This window comes from Triturus cristatus, chromosome 12 (assembly GCF_964204655.1).
Source record: "Triturus cristatus chromosome 12, aTriCri1.1, whole genome shotgun sequence".
NCBI lineage: Eukaryota > Metazoa > Chordata > Amphibia > Caudata > Salamandridae > Triturus > Triturus cristatus.
This window is the reverse complement of record NC_140595.1, coordinates 861,294,247-861,315,202: the sequence shown is the minus strand read 5'-3', so window position 1 is coordinate 861,315,202 and position 20,956 is coordinate 861,294,247. Positions and strand designations below refer to the sequence as shown.

At 48.6% G+C, this 20,956-nt stretch overlaps 1 protein-coding gene across 5 annotated transcripts in view; it reads left to right on the top strand.

The window, feature by feature from the left end:
* Positions 1-20,956, top strand: part of LOC146783125 (uncharacterized) — a 252,211-nt gene that overhangs the window by 80,546 nt on the left and 150,709 nt on the right. For all 5 annotated transcript variants that reach the window (XM_085638822.1, XM_085638820.1, XM_085638824.1 and 2 more), the window contains one exon: positions 14,394-14,514. In XM_085638822.1, the coding sequence (XP_085494948.1) occupies positions 14,394-14,514 (121 nt within the window). The remainder of the gene's footprint in view (positions 1-14,393; positions 14,515-20,956) is intronic.

The following is a 20,956-nucleotide window of genomic DNA, read 5'->3' as shown; positions in this document are numbered from 1 at the left end:
TAAATACCTCCCACCCTCCCACCACCCCTCCCCAGACTCTAACACTTTTATTCTTGTGTTGTTAGACATATCTAGTGATCATCCCCACAATATGAAACAGCGATACACAGTGTCACATGTGCAGTCCATGACATGAACAGTATACATACAGTTAGACCATCTCACACTGAATTCTGTCTTCGCTGTATGACTAAACCTGCACCCCAAAACTATGCGTTCCAAGCCTATGTTTGTAAGTCCTTGGCCGTGAACTCTTCGAGCATTCCATTCCATTCAAGCGAAATAGGTATCTTTCGCATCCCCTTTTGTTCCTCTTGTTGAAGCTCAGATCCCTCTGCTCTGCCCCATCGGACCACCTAGTTATACCAATTTAATAATAGAGGTGATCTAGTAGCCTTCCACCTCATGGTTATATTTCTTTGCTAAGATCATCGCAAGGTTAGCAAATTTGCCGACAGGGCTTCCCTTCTTCCCTTTGGGGCCCGATCCCAATAAGCAATATTCCAGTGACATAATGTTTCCTATCAGCGCTATACTATTCATAATTTCTTGCACTGATGCCTATCAAGTAGGACAGCACGCGCCCCGACTTTCGTGCTAATCGCTACCCCCGTATCACAGTTTTGAAGGCATCCCATTCAAGCTGTCGTGTGCTAGCTGTATCTGCATTATCAGTGAAGTAATTAGCTGTGGCCGTAGAGAGAGCATTGTGGAACACTGAGTCTTCCGATAGTGAGGGATTTAATCTCCATGTTGGTATGGGCGTTGGAATCTTCCCCCAGAGTAGTGTGGCCTCAATTGGATTATGGTCCGAGTAGGTTTTGCCTAAATGCGTGGCATCTACGACTGTGTCTAGCAGCTGCAGTGAACAAAATATCCGATGTATTTGTGTATGTAGGCCGTGCGGCGCCTAGTAGAACGAGTATTCCCTATCCGTGGGGTGCATCTCCCGCCATATGTCCCCAACTCCCCAGCATCCGGCCCATGTCTGAAGTGCATCCGCCTGCTTCCTACATCCCGCACCCTGCAGAGGGGGGGTGTGATCTGTCCATCGCTATGTCCATCACCGCATTAAAATCTCCACCCAAAACCCACCGGTACCCTTCCTAGCCCACTAAGGCAGTACTAAGGATCTCAAGAAATTTGTCCTGCTCTGTGTTTGGGGCATAGATACTCCCTATCCCTATGTGCTCCCCATCTAATAGACCATGCACCAACACATATCTCCCATTGGAGTCAGCCCCTTGTTCTAGGAGCGTGTAGGAGGTTCCATTCCTGAACCAGATCACCGCTCATCGGGCAAATGCAGAGTAAGAGATAGAAAATAACTGACCCCTCCATTTCTTTTGAAGCTTAGAGGCTTCCGCATGTATTAAATGGGTTTCCTGAAAAGTTATATGCGCCTTTCTACAGTTTAATTGCGCCAGAATTCTATGCCTCTTATGTACCGAACACAGGCCTCTCACATTCCAGTACGTGTATGTATATCTATTGGGCTGCGCCATCCAAGTTCCCAGAGAGCAACCCGCCATGGACAAAGTGTTCAGTGCACTGTCCCACAATTGTGGCCCATGTAGTTGAGTCCGCAACCCCCATTAACTTTCCCAATACAAGGTTCCCCCATACAACATTAGAGGACCAAACCACAACAAGAAACTCAACAAAATCTCTGTAGTTTCCATAACCAAGTGCATTTGCCTTAGGGGTAGTGGCCACCACCCGCCTCATAGTACACTGCACACAATACTCCATGTTCAGTTACATCAGAGCTGCAGTCCGTGCCCCATTAGAGAACCTGTAATACAGACATCCAGACCATCCAATAATACCACTTGCATAATTATCCAAACAGGTATCGTAGTCAGCATAACTTGCATAGCTTTATACTCATCTGAGAGTCCACCTCAGCCGAAGGAGAGGAGCACCACAGTCACCCCAGGTAGTCGCCGGCAGTCTAAGGTGTGACCGGGGTAACAGTGCCACACTATTCTCAGAGTCAGACTGGGCATTCGAGTCTTCAGAAGAGTCCACGGTTTCTGCTACGGACCATGCATCGTGTGCTGCCTAGGCTACCTCCGTCAATATAGCGTCCCTTTGACTGTCTGTTATCTGCTCTTGCGACGGATGTCCTCCGCTTCCGGTACCTGTTTGTCGCCTCTGGTCAGGTCTGTTGCGCTGAACCCGCTGTGTCCTCGGCTGTTGTCCTCGGCTGGACTGGGAGGAGTGCTGTGAATTCGGTGGTGACAGGGTAATTTCTAGCCAGTCCGCTGCTTCCTCCGGACAGTCAAAGAACAGGGTCTTTTGATCATGGATAACCTTGAGTCTAGCTGGTAATAACAAGGCAATATTCAGGTGATGGAGCCAGAGTTTCTTTTTGACTTCTTGAAATGTAACCCTCGCCCTCTGCACCGCCAGAGTGAAATCCGGGTAGAGAGAAATTGTTTTGTTCTCGATTGTTATAGGAGCATTCTCTCTGGCTGCACGCAGTATTGTATCTGGTCTTTATAGTACAATATCTGCGCTATAATCGGCCTGGGCGGCGCTCCCGGGAGGGGCGGTCTAGGCGGAACTCTATGGGCACGTTACACACTATAGTGCTCTGTTAGACCTACTGGTGCCACCTGCTCCCGTAGCCATTTTTCGACAATCCTCTCCGGGATTCCCAGTATACGCACATAGTTGCGTCTCGATCTCCCCTCCGCATCATCCACCCTGTTCTAAAGTCCTTTCAATTTGTGCTGGAGTTGTTCTATCTGAGAGGAATGTGTTGTTTGCTGGGGTATAAGGTCATCCAGTGCCGGCCTGTTAGATTTGACTTTGTCTGCTAGCTTCGTGTGATCTGCATTCAGTATATTAAAACTGGTAGTCAGTGTACCAATTTGAGTTTCGATCGCAGTCCTGGAGTCCCGTATCTCTCTCAATATCCGATCCAGTTGGTCTTCATTTCGAGTGGGTTCTGTAGGCGGAATCGCCTTGAGGTCAGGGATTTGCATCTGGGTGTCTGGTACCGTTCCCGGTGGGTTCCCTGATGGGCTGAGGGTCCGGTTGCTTGGCCCTGGGGCGGCCCATGTTGTTAAAGACACTAGGGTAGATTACACCGCTGCGCTCACCCCACAACACCACTTGTTATCCGTTGATTGGCAGACCCCAGTAGTCCCACTTCATATTCATTGCGTGACACACACCGTTCGGTCTCAAAGGGTTACCTTACTTTCAAGATACCTTAGCGCCTCGCATTGTGTTTCCGCTCGGTCCAGCGCACCAGCACCGACCAATGTCCGCTCCGTCCGCAGCCTGACTTCATCGTGCTATATCTGTATATCAAATGCTCCTTGCACAATCCAGGCAGAGACCGTGGCAGCGTCCAATCAGGTCCAACCCTGGCTCTCTGTATTCCCTTTGGCTGGCAGCCATGTAGACAAGCGAGGGGTCAAACCCAGGAAAGCGCCAGAGAAATGTTAATGTACGCCTGCGTCACTTTGCCAACCCCAGCCTTGTATTGCAACCACATTAAGTATAGAGGCCACGTCGATTTTGTGAGTTCACCATATGCCTGTTGTCTGGGCTCGTACTCCACTCATACACTGCACGTTGTACAAGCCCCCGTCAGCCTCCCCGATCCTCTTCTGGCTTAGCTCAGCTCATCGGGGGTCCGGGCACAGTCTACCCCACAGCAATGTACTGTACTGGTATTGCTCCCCAGCTAGCACTGCTATGCACCCTCGTGCCGGGACGACTAAATCATTTAAAGTTTCCACCGCTATAGTGACAGGCATCTCCTGCAAGCATCAAGGTTCACCGCAAGTATGTGATGCGAAGTCCCTCTCTGTGTAGTCTATTCCCTCAGCGGGGCTCACCGCCTTTGTCTACGTCGGCCGCCACGGGGCAATCCGCAGGTTCGGGCGTGTCCCAGCGTCTAGGTCGTAAACCAGCCCCAGATCGGTCCTAAGCCATGCAACTGACAGCCAGCGTGGGTCACTGTCTCTTGGGCGGCCGCAATATGATGAACGTGCTCAGGGGCAAGGAGCTTAGATGTCCCGCACATAAATTCCTCGCCGAGCCTGCTGAGTTCCAACCTGCATCAGAGCTCTGCCTGCCATCTTGCGCCACTCCGGGTCCTCCGCATCGCTCACATCGGCGGGCCCCCAGTTCATAACCCCCAGTCCCTCCAACAATAGTTTAGCAATGGGGAAGGTCGTACTCGCCACAACTGCTCAGCTCCTCAGTTCCTGGGCCACGGAGCGTGAGTTCCCAGCCAACGCCACTTCACTGCCACTTCTGCATTATGGGCTCGGGTCCGGACGTCGTCTGACCACTGAGGGCACACACAAGCTCCAAACGACTCGTTTTCAGAGTCTTCGCAAGCCGCAGGCACTCCGGAGTCCAGGGCACCAAGAACAAAGCGCGAATGGTCCGATGTCGGCAGGATAATTGCCACAGTGTCAGGGCTGGTCACGGAGCTCCTCTAGCTCGCGTCCGCCATGCTTGGCGGTTGGCCACTCCCCCCGTAACTCAAGATTGCATACTCCGGGACAAGACTACTCATCTTTGGCCTGGCTGCAGATCCTGGAATATTCTTCCTTTCTGCCTGAAGTTTCACTACATCCGGGCTCCACTATTTGGTTGGGATGGGTAATATCTTTTCTCTTTTTGTAGTTTTACCTCCTCAATCTTTACACATCACTCCTAGCTCCACCCATTCGTCCTCCCCATCTGCTTCACAATCAATGTAGTTAAGCTGTATAGTCCGAATCTAGCCCGAATAAACAATGAAAGAACTGCTCGAATCTGGTCTGTGAGAGGTTGTTTCAAACAATGCCCAAATCATGACCTTGACATGTACTGATAACGCACATTGCATGCTGAGTCCAGTTGAAGGCATGACCCAACATTTGGACATTTCAGAAGGAAGATTGGTCAGCCTGTCCATCCCAGCGTGCCTTTAATTGTCATCAGCCAAAAAAAGGGATTGGGTACCTAGGAGAGGCTTTCCTGAACAGAACTCCTCAAACCACATAAGTTCTGTTGCAGTTATGGAGAAGTTCTGGTCCATATGAGTACTTTGTGTCTCCTGCTCCGTGGGTCCAGTCTACATGAGAAAAAGGCAGCTGCAAGTGGTAATTTCTCTCTTGTGCATCTTTGAAGTTAACAGTGCTGGAAAATCGCAACAAAATCCAACAATTTTAAAGATATTGTCCTCTTTCAAATTTGGATTGCCACAGCCCAAGGATTCTCATGCGCAGGCACTAGAATAAAGAACGTCTATAGCCCCACTTTGGACTCTCACTCAGCAGCTTCTGTAGTACCCCCATGTATTTCCCCCGCTTTTGTGAATATCAACTGAGGGGAGCTTTTCAGTCCTGTTTGGGTGTGGGAGAGGGTTATGATCAGTCCTGAGGATGCAACCCAAGACCTCACCGCAAGGACTCATGGCTTGCATGGAAAGGGCAGGCTTTGGTGGGAGTCTCCCAGCAGTTGGACACCGCTGTTTACCGCTTGTCTCGTTCGACTCACATACTATGTACGTGTGCCAGCAGAACTGAAGCAGGAACCATGGTTAATTATAAGATTGAGCTTCACTAACTCCCTCTTCATTCTCTACAACACAGTAGGAAATAATTCTGTATTGACATTTCTATATAATAACTTGGGATAACACATTAGAAATGTAAAAAAAGATAGACATGGAGCTATCAGGCAACTCAGTATTCTGGAGAATATTTCCATCATCAAAAAAGTGATTAGGTTTGCCACTCCATTGATCTGTCTACCTAAATATATAGATGACAAGCACATTTTTTCCTTGAGATCTAAAATAGGGACTTTACTAATCCACAGTTTTGAAACCTTGGTCTTGTCTTAGGTCACTTGTGGAAAGCAAATGATCTCATTTTTATCATTTTTTTTCAGTACTTTTGGATTATACTAAATTGTTGTTGGAAACTTACTAAGTGCCTTCTGGAGTGACTTATTGTGTTAGTATTGCTGATTCATAATGCACATTCTTTTAGGTAGCCTTCTATCTCTGCCAGAGGCTACCAAGAAGTGGAAAGGGTTGTTTGCCTGACTAGAAACTATGCACAATGTTGGCTGAATTTACCCCAGTGGGTAAGTCAGGCGTCTACAATTACACTTCAAGAAATGTAGGCCTAAGAACCTGTTCATAGATGATGTTAGGTTACATCACGTATCCTGTGTACTCGTTACCAAGGAGCATCACAGCCACAGGCTTTGTGTTTAGATCTTGATCAAATAGAAGGCTTTGTCTGACATACGTGAAATAAATTGTTCCTGTAATTGAATGTAGATAAAAAGTCTACCATGTATATGTCTATATGAAATCTAGGTATTAATCAGTATGCCAATGGTCCTCTCATGCAAATAACAGTCATAACGTTGCTAAGTTGTAACTGTTCTGGTCATTTGTGCTGCCCCTCTAAGAAATCAGTTGGGTCTGTGGCCCAAAGTCAGTGAGCACGAGGGCCTCCCATTGGACTGACTCTAAGGACAATTTTCCTGGGAATGGAATAAAGTGAGGCAGTTATTATGGTTTAACAACCTGGGGAATAAGAATACGTAGACACTTACCATAAGTTTCACTTATTTTGGTGAAAGAATACAGGGGGGAGGGGGGTGAATCGCTCATTTTGGACAGTAAGCATGCACCAAAATACAGAGATTGAGTTATTTCTTCCAGAATGTGTTTTCCACATCCATTTGTTTTGAAAGTGGTAAATAAATGTTGGTTAAGGGGACAGGCTTATGGCCTGGTGTAGAGGTGAGAGATGGGGCTTTGCAAACGCTCGCCTCGCCAAGAGTAGAGGTGAGAGGTGGGCGAGCATTGTTCAGGAGGAGGGTGTACAGGGGCCTGACGCAGAAACTGCCGACAGATTCGGGAGCTTATCTGTCATGTCCAATGTCTCCAGGCTTGGGATTACCGAGTCCACTGTCGCTGCCTGGTAATTTTAGGCCTAGAGTCTCTGAAAAGCTGTAATTGCCCGGAGCAGTATACCGCCCTCGAGGGTACTACCCCGGGTAACTCTTATAAAGGGCTCTAATCATTAAAAATTCGATACCGCCACTGGTTATACCTGTAGGTCGCCCCAAGGTTCTAGTTCAATCAGTACTATGTATACATAGCATTGGGGAGATTGCTCAGTGTAGGTTGGTGCTGCAGAGAACAGCATGCAACGTGAACTCCATTACCCTCCACCTGAGGAATTCTATTGGCTGGGGTGGGAGGTGCGCATGCTGAGATTTAGAAGCACCAAACCCAGTGGTCCTAGGAAACGGTTATGCACTTAGTTGAGCCTCTTTGGAAATTAAAGCCCCCGCTCCTGAAAAGGGTTTTGACAACACTGTCCTTGCAGACTGTCATTCCCAACAACATTTGAACGCATGGTGAGGGCATTTAGACCAACTAATAAGGAGATTACAGGCTGGTACCTCAAACACTGTAGAAAGGGGGAGACTCCAAGACTGGAGGTTCGTAGTATGATTACGTATCTCAGAATGGAAAGGAAAGATTGTGGAAGGAATTTAGAAATGGTTCTGCTGTTGATGCTCAAAATGTGTAAAATGAGGATTATATGAGTAGTTTACAACTAGGCAATACATAAAAGAAAAGGTACAGCTATGGTTCTGGTGAAAGTTAAAGACTTACATTATTAGAAACGACATTCACGGTTTTAGATTCTGGCTGGGGTTGATGTAATATGTTGCGCTACCTGAATATTAATGAGCTGTCTTAGCTAGCTTATTTTTGTTTTCTGTAGATACAGACCATGGTCCTTATGACATTGTCTTCTGTTTGTGAACTGGTCAGTCTCTAATCCCCAATTAAATTATGAAAATGCAGCCTCTATGAGCCATCGCCTGTACCCCTTGTAGTCCAGTCTTACCGCCCGCGGCAACCTCTTCCCTGTCCGCTTCACAAATGATTTATTAAATGTTCCCTCCTGCAAGGAGACATGGACACTAGGACCAGCAGAAAAGCAGTCTACCTAACAACCATTAGGGAACAATGCACGACTGTCTCAAAATGCTAGTGTGATCCACATTGCGCTCTTTGTTCTTTCAGGTACAAATCGGCCTCAATCGCTGTCCTGTGCCGGCTGCACATGATGTGAACCGGAAATCTGGTGTTTAGAGCCACGTATTTGAAATTTCGTCATGAGATCATCATTCTAGAAGAATATTTCTGCTGCGCCTTTCAACAAGGATGTCAGGGGAGAAATACTGAGTGCAGGTCCGAAGCTTGGAACAGCGTGACCCTAGCCCTAAGACATAGTAAAATGACCTTATGTTAAGAAGGGAACTGAAGCCTACCCTGTGGCGTCAGGCTTTCCCACTGGTCACCCCTGAACCGTCTACTATTGGATTGGACGACTGATTTATTCCAGCTGGAATCAACTACTGATAGCAACATGGGGGGAATTAGGTGTGCCTCTATTTAGACTGCTTAGAGGACACTACACTCTTCATCTTTAGAAGAGCAACTGGATGCAGCCTTCTAGCTGTGAATGTTACCTGCTCTTCTTGGCCACTGCCAACCTTCTTGCCTCCTCGGTTTCCCCTTTTCTTCCTGAGGAGGCACATACTGAACTGGTCTACAAGTAGCATACGGTGCCCAACAAATAACCAATAAAGTAATAAAAACAGTCAATGGGGAGGGTCTAGAGCTGGACTTCTCTTTTCATCTGTCCCACTAGGAAGTCATCAACTGGTCTGTCTGATGGAAGCTAGGTGGCTGGAAGCCTCGCGAATGAAGGTCTGGTAGCTGAGGTGCCATAACCTTCTTACTCACTAGGGACAACAGATAGAGCAAAAGGTTTGAGAGGGATACCAGCAGAGTAGTTAGCAGCAACCATGTTTGTACTGGGACCCACACTGTTCTGGATGTTGATTTATTGTCATTGTCTGGTCAAGAAGAAACGCATGTTTTTACTGGGAGCCATTTAAACAATTTAAGGGCACAAGCTGCCTTTGAAGTCTGCCTGTGACTGGCTTCAGCTCGAGCACAAACATGTTTTGGGAAGTTTTTATGTTGTGAGTTGGTCACCGAAGGAAGCAGTTGAGAGCTGGAAGCCTTCTAATCCTTCTGTGGCCAGCACCTTCTGAAAGGATCTTTTAAAGGCTCATCACACAGTAGATTGCAGGGTGACATTTAAGGGTTGTATATGCATTTGTCCTCCTTCCCCTGTGTATGAAAAAGTGTTTTCCAGGGGTTGTGTCTCTCATGGTCCTGTACTATTTTTTTACCTGCAATAAGGAGACCCGTCTATAATGAAAGCAGTAGCTGGTTGAGTTGCAACCCATTAGGCTCATGGTGGAAGCTCACATGAGACGTCTCCATTTTTAGGTCGGGCCTGGGCAGCGCATGCACTGCTCTTTGAGGCATGCTGTATGCAGGTATGGACTTGACGCTCCGCCCATTCTACACCCATATTTTTAATTGGCTTGTGTCATTGTTCACTGTAAACTGTGGCTGTTCATTGGTCAATAGGCTTTATAGTCCCTCCTTAGTAGCGCCATGTCTCATTTTGTAACCTCCCATGGTGACGCCCCCTGTTACATGCGTTGTTACTCGGTAGGCTTTAATTACAGCCCCAAGCACTATTTTCTGAAATAGCTTTGTCCTGCCTGCTGTTGCAGACAAGAGACGCTCTCTCCCAACACTTTAAAAAAAAAAATTATAACATGGGCACAGAGCTCATTTGCAATGCAATAGGTCTCGCATTTGCGAGAGTTTAAGCTATTGGCATTGTATGACAATGCCTTTAATTATCTGTTTTAAAAACAACACAGAGATGAAAGGCATTGTCCTTTACAATGCCAACAGCTCAAACTCTCGTAATTGCGAGACTTATTGTATTGCAAATGCTTGTTATACCACAGGGGCTAAGCACCTGGAACAAAGACTGGTCACTTCTGAACATAAATAAATACCCTTCTTGAACCAGAGTATTTAGCAAGTCATTTCCCTCACATAAAGTGTTTGGGGAGAATTTTTAGTTTTGAATAACCCATGGGGTGTAGGAAATAGGGGATGTTTTTTGTTAATAGGTCTAAATAATGGATGTTTATTCTGAGTCCTACGCTGTTTGGATTGTTAGCTTCATTACTTTCCTAGCTGGTCCTATGTCCACTTTTCATCATTTAGCCTTATCTAATTACCATGTGTCCTATTTTTGTGTCCCCTTTTGTCTGGACCGATGTTCTGTTAACTGCTTTGCCTTGTGGTTGTTTCCAACATTTTCAGCACCCCCTGCAGGCGTAAACCACGAGCTCGGCCACAGCTACCAGTGGGAGAACTAGGGGCTCCTTGTAGGAACTTTGCTCACCTGTTTTTAATCATGTCCATTAATAGTTGTATTCTTTTTCACTGTCATCCTGCCCATGACTCCCTCACCTTGTCCAACCTCTTGTTCTCCTCTGAGTTGGAAGAGATACACTATAGACACCTTGTGCACAGATCGAGGACGTCTCTGCTTTCCGTTCACCCAAGTAACCATGATGCATACTATGGCAGGGGGCAAAGGATTTTCGAGTGCCTGTGTATTTGGTTTCTGTACATTAATATGACAGCAATTTAACAGTCTTGGTTCCATAAACACTTGCACAAACATGCACTTACCTTCAAGCTCCCTTCCTTCTGTGCTCTCTTATTTCTTCTTTACCTCTTCTCCGATCTACTTCTTCTCCATGTGAGATAGAAACCGTTGTAGAATAACATTGGTGCATCTTTTGCAACAGAAGTCAAACGAATTTGTAACGTGGACTTTCCTCAACTGTTGGGACACAAACAAAGTGAAACGGAAGTACAGGTCTTCACTCCATACCAATGTCTTGCTAATTTACAGGTTCAGTGCGGTCTATTTAGGAATTTTCACTTGATGCTCTTCCCCACTGACCCTGTTAGAAGTGTGACTGTCCAGGACCATCTTCAAGGAGGAGCTTTTCTTTCTGTCACAGCGGCTGTGCCATAGAGTCTGATGCTGCCGGCCCTCAACAGCCAAAATGAATATTTGTATTCATCGTTTCTAATATGGCTCAACCTATTCAGGGTTTTAAACCAGATTATAGTCACTGCCTTTATCTAATCCAGTCCAACATTTTTTTTTCCCTTCTGTAATTCATGGATGTTCACTTCCGGGATTGATGTTACGTTATTTGTGTTGTGGTATGCTATGTTATTTTGTAAAGCGCACTCCCCTGCAAGGGTATCTTGGGGCTGAGCAGGTGTGAGCCTTGCCCTGTCTGTAGTCGGTTAGTTAACTGATGTCTGCTCCTCAGCTTCTTGCAGAATTCAAGACGAGGGGAGGAGGCTCTGATCTGGAGTGAGAGGACCTTCCACACTGTAGGAGCGATGTAAGAGAATGTTCGTTCAGATCTGGTTCTGTGTATGCGTGGGATGTTTGCGAGTCGGAGTCTGCGTGCCTGGGTGGATGGTGGACTGAGATGCAACTGTTCGGGGGGGGGGGTGGATTGAATTTAGTGCGTTTATGTATCGGGAACCAGTGTAGTTCCCTGAGGTGTGGTGTGATGTCAGTTCTGTGTGGGAAGTTGAAGATGAGTCTGGCTGCCGAGTGCTGGATGTTTTGTAGTCTTCTAATGAGTTGTGTGGTGATCCTGGCATAAAGGGTGTTTCCAGAGCCCAACTTGCTCCTTAGCATTGAAGGAATTTGTGCTTTTTGTGCTGATCTTCAAGAATGAACTGGTGGTTCGTTCGTTTTGGGACTAGAGTGAGGTTGAAGAAGCTGCATTGAGGGGGATCATGGGGATTGATGGGGGCAAAGTGTTGTTTGGGACACCAGAGCAATTTACTGTTGATGCTGCATCCACACCTTTATTTTGACGGTTCATGTGATTTATCTAGGTTCTCACAATGGCTTTTTCAGAGTCCACTGCTTTATCCTGACAGGGAACCATACTGGGGTAGTTGCAGACGGCCATGTGAGAAATAGATAGGCTGTTGGTGGGGATTAAAGATTAGTCATTAGAGACTATTCTCTCCAACACTTTTCTCCTGCTTTTGCCACTAAAACTGAATCTTCTGTTCACTTTTTAAATAAACATTCATGCTGGAACTTCTGAAGACTGCATGAATAATCTTCCTGCTGATTTCATGTCTTTTCGAAATTTGTTGCTCAACGCACAGCTAAGAGTCATTGTACCCTGGGGCACTTTGTCCGCTTTCCTTGCTTTTCTCTGTATTCATCCTGCTAATAGCCTCTGTCCATTTTAAATGCTTGAGTGGGTGGTTAAATTGTGGATGTTGTGTTTATCACGTCATGTGGTACAGACACCAGATACTGATATTATCACAGTTATTGCAGTCGTTTTTATTGGTTATGGGGCTAAGGACTTGCTCTTCGCTGTATCACACAATCGCATAGCAGGTAGAATTGCCACTTTTTTTGGCCTCGCGTTTTTAAGGATTTCTTTTCTATAATCGTTCTCTAGGGATTGAGGTGGGTAAGAGAATTGCCTGTACATATTGACATTGTTAGGGTATAGGACTGCTAGGCCTTAAACCTTCCTTACATACCCAACACTTTCTCTGCAATATTTCAGTCATCAGCCCACCCTCCCATCACTTCCTTGGATGTACCCCATGGACATTACCTCTTTGAAAATACTCAATAGACACCAAATAGATGCTGGGTGGGATCTCCGAGTGTTTGGGGGTGAGAGGAATCTTGCAAAACATGCAAGGGGCTGAAACGCCAACCCTCCTTTAACCACTAAAAGCAGCCCTTCATGACTTTCTTCCCTTTTTGGCCCTTCCTAAATAGGGTGCTATAACCCTGAAGTGAACTTGCCTGTCTCAGTGGACGGTGAATTGTATGTGAGAATGATGTGTTGCCTGCTGTTTCCTCTGCTCGTAGAGTAAAAAACTGAATTGGAGGGTATTTCATCCTTAGCTCACGGGGGGCATGAGGATTCCTATGTATTAAGGATTTCTTCACCACACCTCGGGAATCATTTTGGACAGCAAGCTGAACTACAAGTGTCCTACATCAACCCTGTTGTTTTTGATGCCTTTTGTAGAGGACTTCCCCACCACCTTCAAATGTCAAGTATGTTGGAGCTAAGATATGATTGTCCTCCTCAACAAACTCACGTACGTACTAGTCCCATGGTCGTGCAGGGTTGTGGCACTCCCTAAGCATCTATGGGATCAAATTTGGAATTGGATGTCGACCTGGGTGCAAGAGAACAGGCACCATCTTCCGGTATTGACTAAAGCTGCTGAAAGCTTAGTGAGGGTGCTGCGTAGTAGTGTCCACTCTCACTCCAGTACAACTCAGCCTTGTCTTGGAGTATCTCCTGTCTTCCTGAAATATCATTTTCAAAGACTTCTCTCACTCAAGGACCCAGCAAGTCAACGCAGTCTCCTCCTCCGGCTTCAACACCCTCCGCATGCTCCGCAAGATCTACAGATGGATCCCCATCGGAACCAGAAGGATGGTCACCCAGGCTCTCGTCAGCAGCAGACTGGACTACGGCAACGCCCTCTACGCAGGAACCATGGTCAAACTCCAGAAAAGACTCTAACGCATACAGAACGCCTCTGCACACCTCACCCTCGACATCCCCAGCCACACCCACATCACCGCCCACCTGAAAGACCTGCACTGGCTCCCAGTCAACAAGAGGATCACCTTTAAGCTCCTCACCCACGCTCACAAAGCACTCCACAACGCCGGACCAGCTTACCTCAACAAACGTCTCACCTTCTATACCCTGAACCGCCAGCTTCGCTCCGCCGCCCTCGCCCTCGCCACCGTCCCACGCATCCACAGGACCTCCACCGGCAGCAGATCCTTCTCCTACCTCGCCGCCAAGACATGGAACACCCTACCCACACAGCTGCGACAGACCCCGGACCTGCTGACCTTCAGGAGACTTCTCAAGACCTGGCTGTTCGAGCAGTAGCCGCAACTCCCCTGCCCAAACCTCCCCCCCCACCCCCACCCCCACCGCCTTGAGACCCTCACGGGTGATTAGTGCCCTCTGCAAATTGTTGATTGATTGATTGACTCAACATCTCAATTTCTCTCTTCACTTTCTCAGCTTATTTCACTCACTAAGTCTCTGCCTCTCTCCTTCTGCCTCTCGCTCACTGCATATAGTTCTTTCTTTCTCTAGTCTCAAGAAATTTCAGTGTCTCTGCATCTACACTCCTGTTTTGTTTCTCTCGTCTGGAAGATCCTGAACACAACTGACCAGTAACAACTGCTCTGCTAATGAACAGAGCTGAGGAGCTGTTTGTTAATTCATTAATCTGAGAAAGAACAATCTTTGAATAGTTTTTGCTCTGTGAATGATTAGTCTTCTCTGATTGGCATTACTGGGAAAATGATTGAACCTTTTCTGTCCTTGTACAGGTCACCTTCCACGATGCCTCCGCCTATTTCTCCAAAGAGGAGTGGAAGCTGTTACACGACTGGCAGAAGGAACTTTACAGGAATGTGATGAAGGAAATCCACCAGGCTCTGATTTCGCTTGGTAAAATGATATTCTTTATCTTTAGTTACGTTTAGTTTATATAATCTAGGAAATGCAAGAGTGAGTATTCCTGAAGAGGGAACAGCACTGCCCATGACATCTGATGGGTTGTGAAGGAAACATTCGATCAGGGCAACAATGTTAGTGATATCTGAAAGAGTTATGAAGGCAAATTTGTGGCGAGACAAGAAGCACCAGGGAAAATAGATTAAAACCAGGAGGCCATTCAGATGATACTTAATCTCTCCTGGTTAGTGATGTCAGCAGGAAGTCCGTGAGAACCAGAGGATGGAGACAGATAAACATGAACATTAGAACAGGGTTGTAGGATGGATATTTCACCCCTCAAAATATTGAGGAAATCTATCCAAAGATTTGCTAAATCGTATGCCACCTTTTCATTAAGATTTGTGTGGATTCTATTTCTTGGTTCAAAAAATGATTTGTGCTCCCGACACAAGATTCACAAGTCCATTTTGTGAATCAAGAAACCACTGCCTGCTCCCTCTTATGTTTACACAAATGGGAAACCTTTTTTTAAAGCAGCCCCTGTGCCCTTAATGGACACGTGGTTTAAAAATGTTCTCTGTTGTGGAAAGCTAATGCAAGGACTGAGGTCTGCAGTGCATCTCAAGCCTCCATTCCTGGCTTGGCTGCAAATCACAGGGGTATCGCAAATTGCAGCTTGCCTTATTTGTATTCATCATGCTGTTTGCTTAGAAATCTCCTGCGAATGGGCAATTTGCAGTACAACTTATTAGTACAAAGACCACATTACAAATTGAATTCCCATTCACAAGTCGGTGTGCCTTAGCCCCTGCCATTCAAAACAGAAATACACTTCTAGCATAGCAAGTGTATTTGGAAAGCACACATTCACTAGCTGGGGCATCTTGGCCCACAATAAAAGATGTTTGTTGTTACCCTGCTCATTAGTAGTCATTTTATTGACTTCGGAAGGGTGAACAGCTGAGTGGACCTGCCAGGATTTGAACTTGTGACCATGAGTTCAGACTTCTGAAGTAGATGCCAGGTCTGAAGTCTCTACAAATGGCAACAAAAGAAAAGGTGTCTCGATGTGAGACTCCAATTAAGGCCCAAAACAAGCAGTGCTTCTTCCATCTAATTCAACCCAGTTTCTCTGACAGATGATCCCCTGAGCTCGGAGTGTCTGGACATTCAGTATAACGTGTCTGTCAGGTGACTGTAGTGCTAAGCATGTTGAACCCGGGCAGAACAACGTAGACACGGATCAGTGGAGCATCAGAAGCTCAAAGTGAACCCATCTCTGCTAATCCTCAAGCTCCTTCTTCACATTATTGTATTATATTGTATTGTAATTGCATTTATAAAGCGCTTACTACCCCCGATGAGGCGTCAAAGTGCTTTTTCGGCGGGTAGCACGCTACTCCGGAACCCATAAAGGATTAGTGTTAAATTAGTATAGTGAAATATGAAAGTAATTTGAGTGGTGGATATGTAAGTTAGTTATTTGGATTGAGAAGGATAGTGGAGGGATAGAAGAGGGGGAAAAGGTTTGCATTTATATAGCGCTTGTTACCCCTGACGGGGTGTTGAAGCACTTTTTCGGCGAGCAGTACGCTACTCTGGAACCCATAAAGGATTAGTGGTGAATTAGTATAGAGAAATATGAAGTTTGAGCAGTGGACATGTTAGTCTGTTATTTTGATTGAAAAGGATAGTAGAGGGATAGAAGAGTGAAGGAATTAGACTTTTTTTTGGGGGGGGAGCTCGAGTTCCCCAGCTACATGATGGCTTTACTGAAAATCGGCATATTTTTTAAAAACAGATTTATAGTTTCAGTTGCACAATAAACGCAGGGCTCTGCACCCCAGAGGCCGCTGCCGCATCAAGTTATACAGTGGCATGACCGCAAATGACTGTTTTTTTTTTTTTTTTAATAAGAAAAACAATCACAATCCTGGACATAAAATGCCATTCCAGATACCCACTACAAACACCCCAACTCCCCCCCCCCGAGTTGCTCAATTTCCACTGATGACTGCCCACCCACCAATAACCGAGGACCAAAGAGGAAAGAAACAGACATACTACCCACTCCGAGGAAAGACCATTCCACTCTAGCACACACACCCCTCCTCCCCCCAGGCATCAGACCCAGCTACCCCATCTCTACCCTCATTCCACTGGGACATCCTCTGTTGCAGTCGGAGGCACCAGCTACAGGCCTCTATAGTCCGCCCACCGCTTCCATATTTTATAATGCTTTCGCGGACAGCCCTGAGCCATAAAGATGGGCTGCTCCAGCCTCATGCAGAAGTCCAGGCCATTTTTTCAGGCGGTCACCGAGGGAGCCCACCTATCCTTCCACAGTTTAGCAATATCACGTTTCGCCAAAGTGAGGCCCAGCTGCATAAGATGCCGTTTATTAATATTGCCCCCGATACCATCCATTACATGTAGCAGAGCAAGCTGTGGCGTGCGTGGGAGCATCCACCCCAGGACCTCAAACCGACAAGAAAAAACTCCCCTCCAGAAACGATCCAGCGACGAGCATTGCCAGACCGTATGCTGGAATGTGCCCTCAGCCCCACCACACCGGAGGCATTCCGGGGAGGCAACCAGGCCTGCCCGATACAGTTGAACCCGAGTATAATAAACCCGGTGGAGGTACTTGAATTGGATAAGGCGGAGGCGCATCGCTATGGCCGCTCCCCGAGGGGAGGCCAAGGTCTCCCTCCAATCTTCTTCCTTCAGCGTACCCATGTCCTCCTCCCACACCTTCCGCAGCCTATCCAATGAAGGCACACTGTGGGTGACCAGGGACTGATATATCCGCGATACTTTATGGTTGCAAGGTCACCCATGAAAACCTTTGCCTCCAACGGGCTAAACTCGGGGATGGAAGCGAGGCCCTCCAGACTGGGGGAAAGCGCATGTCGGAGCTGGAGGTACCAGTAAAACTGTGTCCGAGGCATACAAAATTCTTCCTGCAGATCCCGGAACGATTTAACGGACCCATTCTGCACTACATCACCCAGGGTGGAAATGCCAATAGCATCCCATCCGCTAAAACCTTGCAGGGCCGCTAGGTCAGGCAGGCGTCCGTTGTGCCACAGAGGGGTTTCCCCTGTTAGTGTTTTCCACCACCCCATTCTTCTTAGAGACTGCCGCCAGACCTGGAAGACTACCCTTGTCACCGGCGGCAGTGCACCCCGCAACTTCGCCGAATAGAGGATTGTGTGTACAGTGTACCGCCCCATGAGGTGCCGCCCGGACGTTTCCCCAAAAATCTGCATTATCTCCAGTATGCGTGGCCCGACCTCTCCAATGCCGTTAAGAAGAATAGGACATCATCCGCATATAATGCGATCCTGTCCGAAAGGCCGGGGGCCCACTCAAATCCCTTCAGCTGTGCATCTATACGCACCCAGGCCGCCAACGGCTCCATGGCGAGGGCGAAAAGATAGGGCGACAGGGGGCAACCCTGTCTGGTACCACGTCGAATAGGAAAGCTGGACGAGACTGCTCCCGCCACGCGGACCGATGCTGTCAAGTCGGTATACAAGGGCATCACATGCGACAGGAACCGAGGACCGAGATTAAGCCGTCAAAGGAGGGCGAACAGATAAGCCCAGCTCAGGGAATCAAACGCCCTTGTCACCGGCGGCAGTGCACCCCGCAACTTCGCCGAATAGAGGATTGTGTGTACAGTGTACCGCCCCATGAGGTGCCGCTCCAACGCATAAGCCGGGTCCCCCCTGTCCCCATACCACCACTCATTGAGGACTAACAGGTGTGAGGCCTGGTAGTATGAAAGGATATCTGAGGTTGCCAGGCCTCCACAGTAAGTGGAGAGAAAGCATGTGCGCAATGCCACACGCACCGCTCCCTGCCCCCACAGGAATCGGCTCCGCGCCTAATTCACCAGTCGGAACCAGCGAGGCGCGATCGGGTACGGGTGATTCTGTAATTGATAGAGAAAGCGGGGGAGCGCAACCCTCTTAAAGATCTGCACGTACGCGCTCCCACACCGGTACCAAGTTCCGCTCCCATGATAGCGTCGGCCCCTCCGACGGGAAGACTCCCAAATACTTAGGTCCTCCCTTCGCCAGCTGTAGCGCCGACGCCCACATGCCCACTCTCACCCGAGGTCCTAAGACCCACAGTGTGGACTTGCGGGCGTTCATATACAGCCCGGACGTTTCCCCAAAAATCTGCATTATCTCCAGTATGCGCGGCCCGACCTCTCCAATGCCGTTAAGAAGAATAGGACATCATCCGCATATAATGCGATCCTGTCCGAAAGGCCGGGGGCCCACTCAAATCCCTTCAGCTGTGCATCTATACGCACCCAGGCCGCCAACGGCTCCATGGCGAGGGCGAAGAGATAGGGCGACAGGGGGCAACCCTGTCTGGTACCACGTCGAATAGGAAAGCTGGACGAGACCGCTCGGACCGATGCTGTCAAGTCGGTATACAAGAGCATCACATGCGACAGGAACCGAGGACCGAGATTAAGCCGTCAAAGGAGGGCGAACAGATAAGCCCAGCTCAGGGAATCAAACGCCCTGTCCATGTCCGCCAGTAGAAGCGCAGCCGGCTCCCCCGTCCGCCGGACCGCCGCCAGTGCTACGTGTGCCCGCCGTATGTTGTGCCGCGTCGCCCTCTGAGGCATGATCCCGGGTGAACCAATGCCGAAATGTGAGGCAGGAGGTGATTAGCCAGGGCCTTGGCCAGAACCTTGGCCTCAACATAGAGGAGGGAAATAGGGCGGTATGAAGCATGCTGTTCCCGGGGCCGACCAGGATTCTGGAACACCACCACTTCTGCGTGCCGCCAGTCCGGTGGGAGCCGACCGGCCTACCTGGCCTCTTCCACCGCCGCCCGATAATAAGACGCTAGTTGTAGATTATATCGACGATGGAACTCGCTTGGGAACCTGTTGGGTCCCGGTGCCTTCCCAGAATTGAGCTCACCTAGGGCCTTACCCAGTTCCTCCTCCGAGAGGGGGAGCTCCAACTGCCGGCACGTCTTGTCGGACACAGCTCTGGGCGGGAGATCCTCAATGAACTTGTCTACCGTAGCCTCCGGCAAACACTCCCTAGAGGTATAGGTCCGCGTTATAAGCGTCGAAGCTCTCCACTTTGGTAATAGGGTCAATTATCGACGCCCCTCTCTCATCCAGCACCCCGGGGTGACCTGGGGATGAAAAGCACCCTGGCAGAGCCGATGTAACATCTTGCTCGACTTGTCGCCCCACTGGTAGATTCTGCTACAGGTAGCAAGCCATGCTTGGTGAGCCTCATCCATCAGGAGTGAGGCGTAGGACTGCCTCGCCAACAGTAGCTGTCGCACCCCTGGTCCGCCGCCCTCCTCCCGGCATCGACGCTCAAGCCCTTCAGTCTCCGCCTCGGCCCTAACCAACCCATCTCGACACTTCCTACGGACCGCCACGCACCATGCAATGTCCACCCCTCGTAGAGTGGGCTTCAGTGCCTCCCAAAGTGTTACGGCACTGGGGACGACCCCGCATTAGCGACAAAGTAGTCCGCAATCGCCTCCCTCATAAGCCTCTCGTACTCGGCGTTCTGTAAATTCCACACTGCTAGTCGCCAACAAAATGGTTGCCGCCCCCTACCTAACCTCAGCACCACGAATACCGGCGAATGGTCCGACAGTCTCCTAGGAAGGATCCCAGCGGACAATACCCGCGTTGCAATCGTCCGAGGAACGAAAACATAGTCTAGCCGAGAGAAAGACTTATGGACCGCTGAGAGGTACGTAAATTCCCTCCTATCGCCATGTACGTGCCGCCAGGTGTCCAACCAATCAAGGCTCCTAACCAGGGAGTGCAATTTTGTGTGCTGAGTGCCACCCAGGCCCCCTCCGCCCTGCTCCTGTCCCTCCCCAAATCCATAACATCATTCCAATCGCCACCCACCACCGCGGCCACGTCCGGCATGTCCGCCCACAAGGAGAGCAACCGCTCCAACAAGGACCACTGTAGGGGAGGGGGCGTATACACAGCCTAGCACAATAGAGTCCTCCCCAATCTTGCCCCGAAGAAACAGGGACCGCCCCTGCGGGTCCAGCCACTGTTGCACATGTACGTATGGGACCCTGCGTTGTATCAAGACTGCTACTCCCCTAGAAGCCTGCATGAACCCAGCATGAAAGACCAGCTGGAATATCGGGATGCTTGATATCAAACATCAAACATCCCCCACACTGATGCCAGTGTCAAAAGTACTAATACATGCACTGTAGGGCACCTTAGAGGTACCCCCTGCTAACCTACAAGCCTCTGGTGTCCTTGCTGACTGGTTTCTGCCAGCCTGCCACCTGAGAGGCTGTTCTGACCTCCTAGGGTGAGAGCCGTGGCTCTCAGGAGGCCCAGAACAAAAGCCTGTCCGGGAAGAGGGTGTAACACCCCCTCCGACAGGATGAACTTCTGATT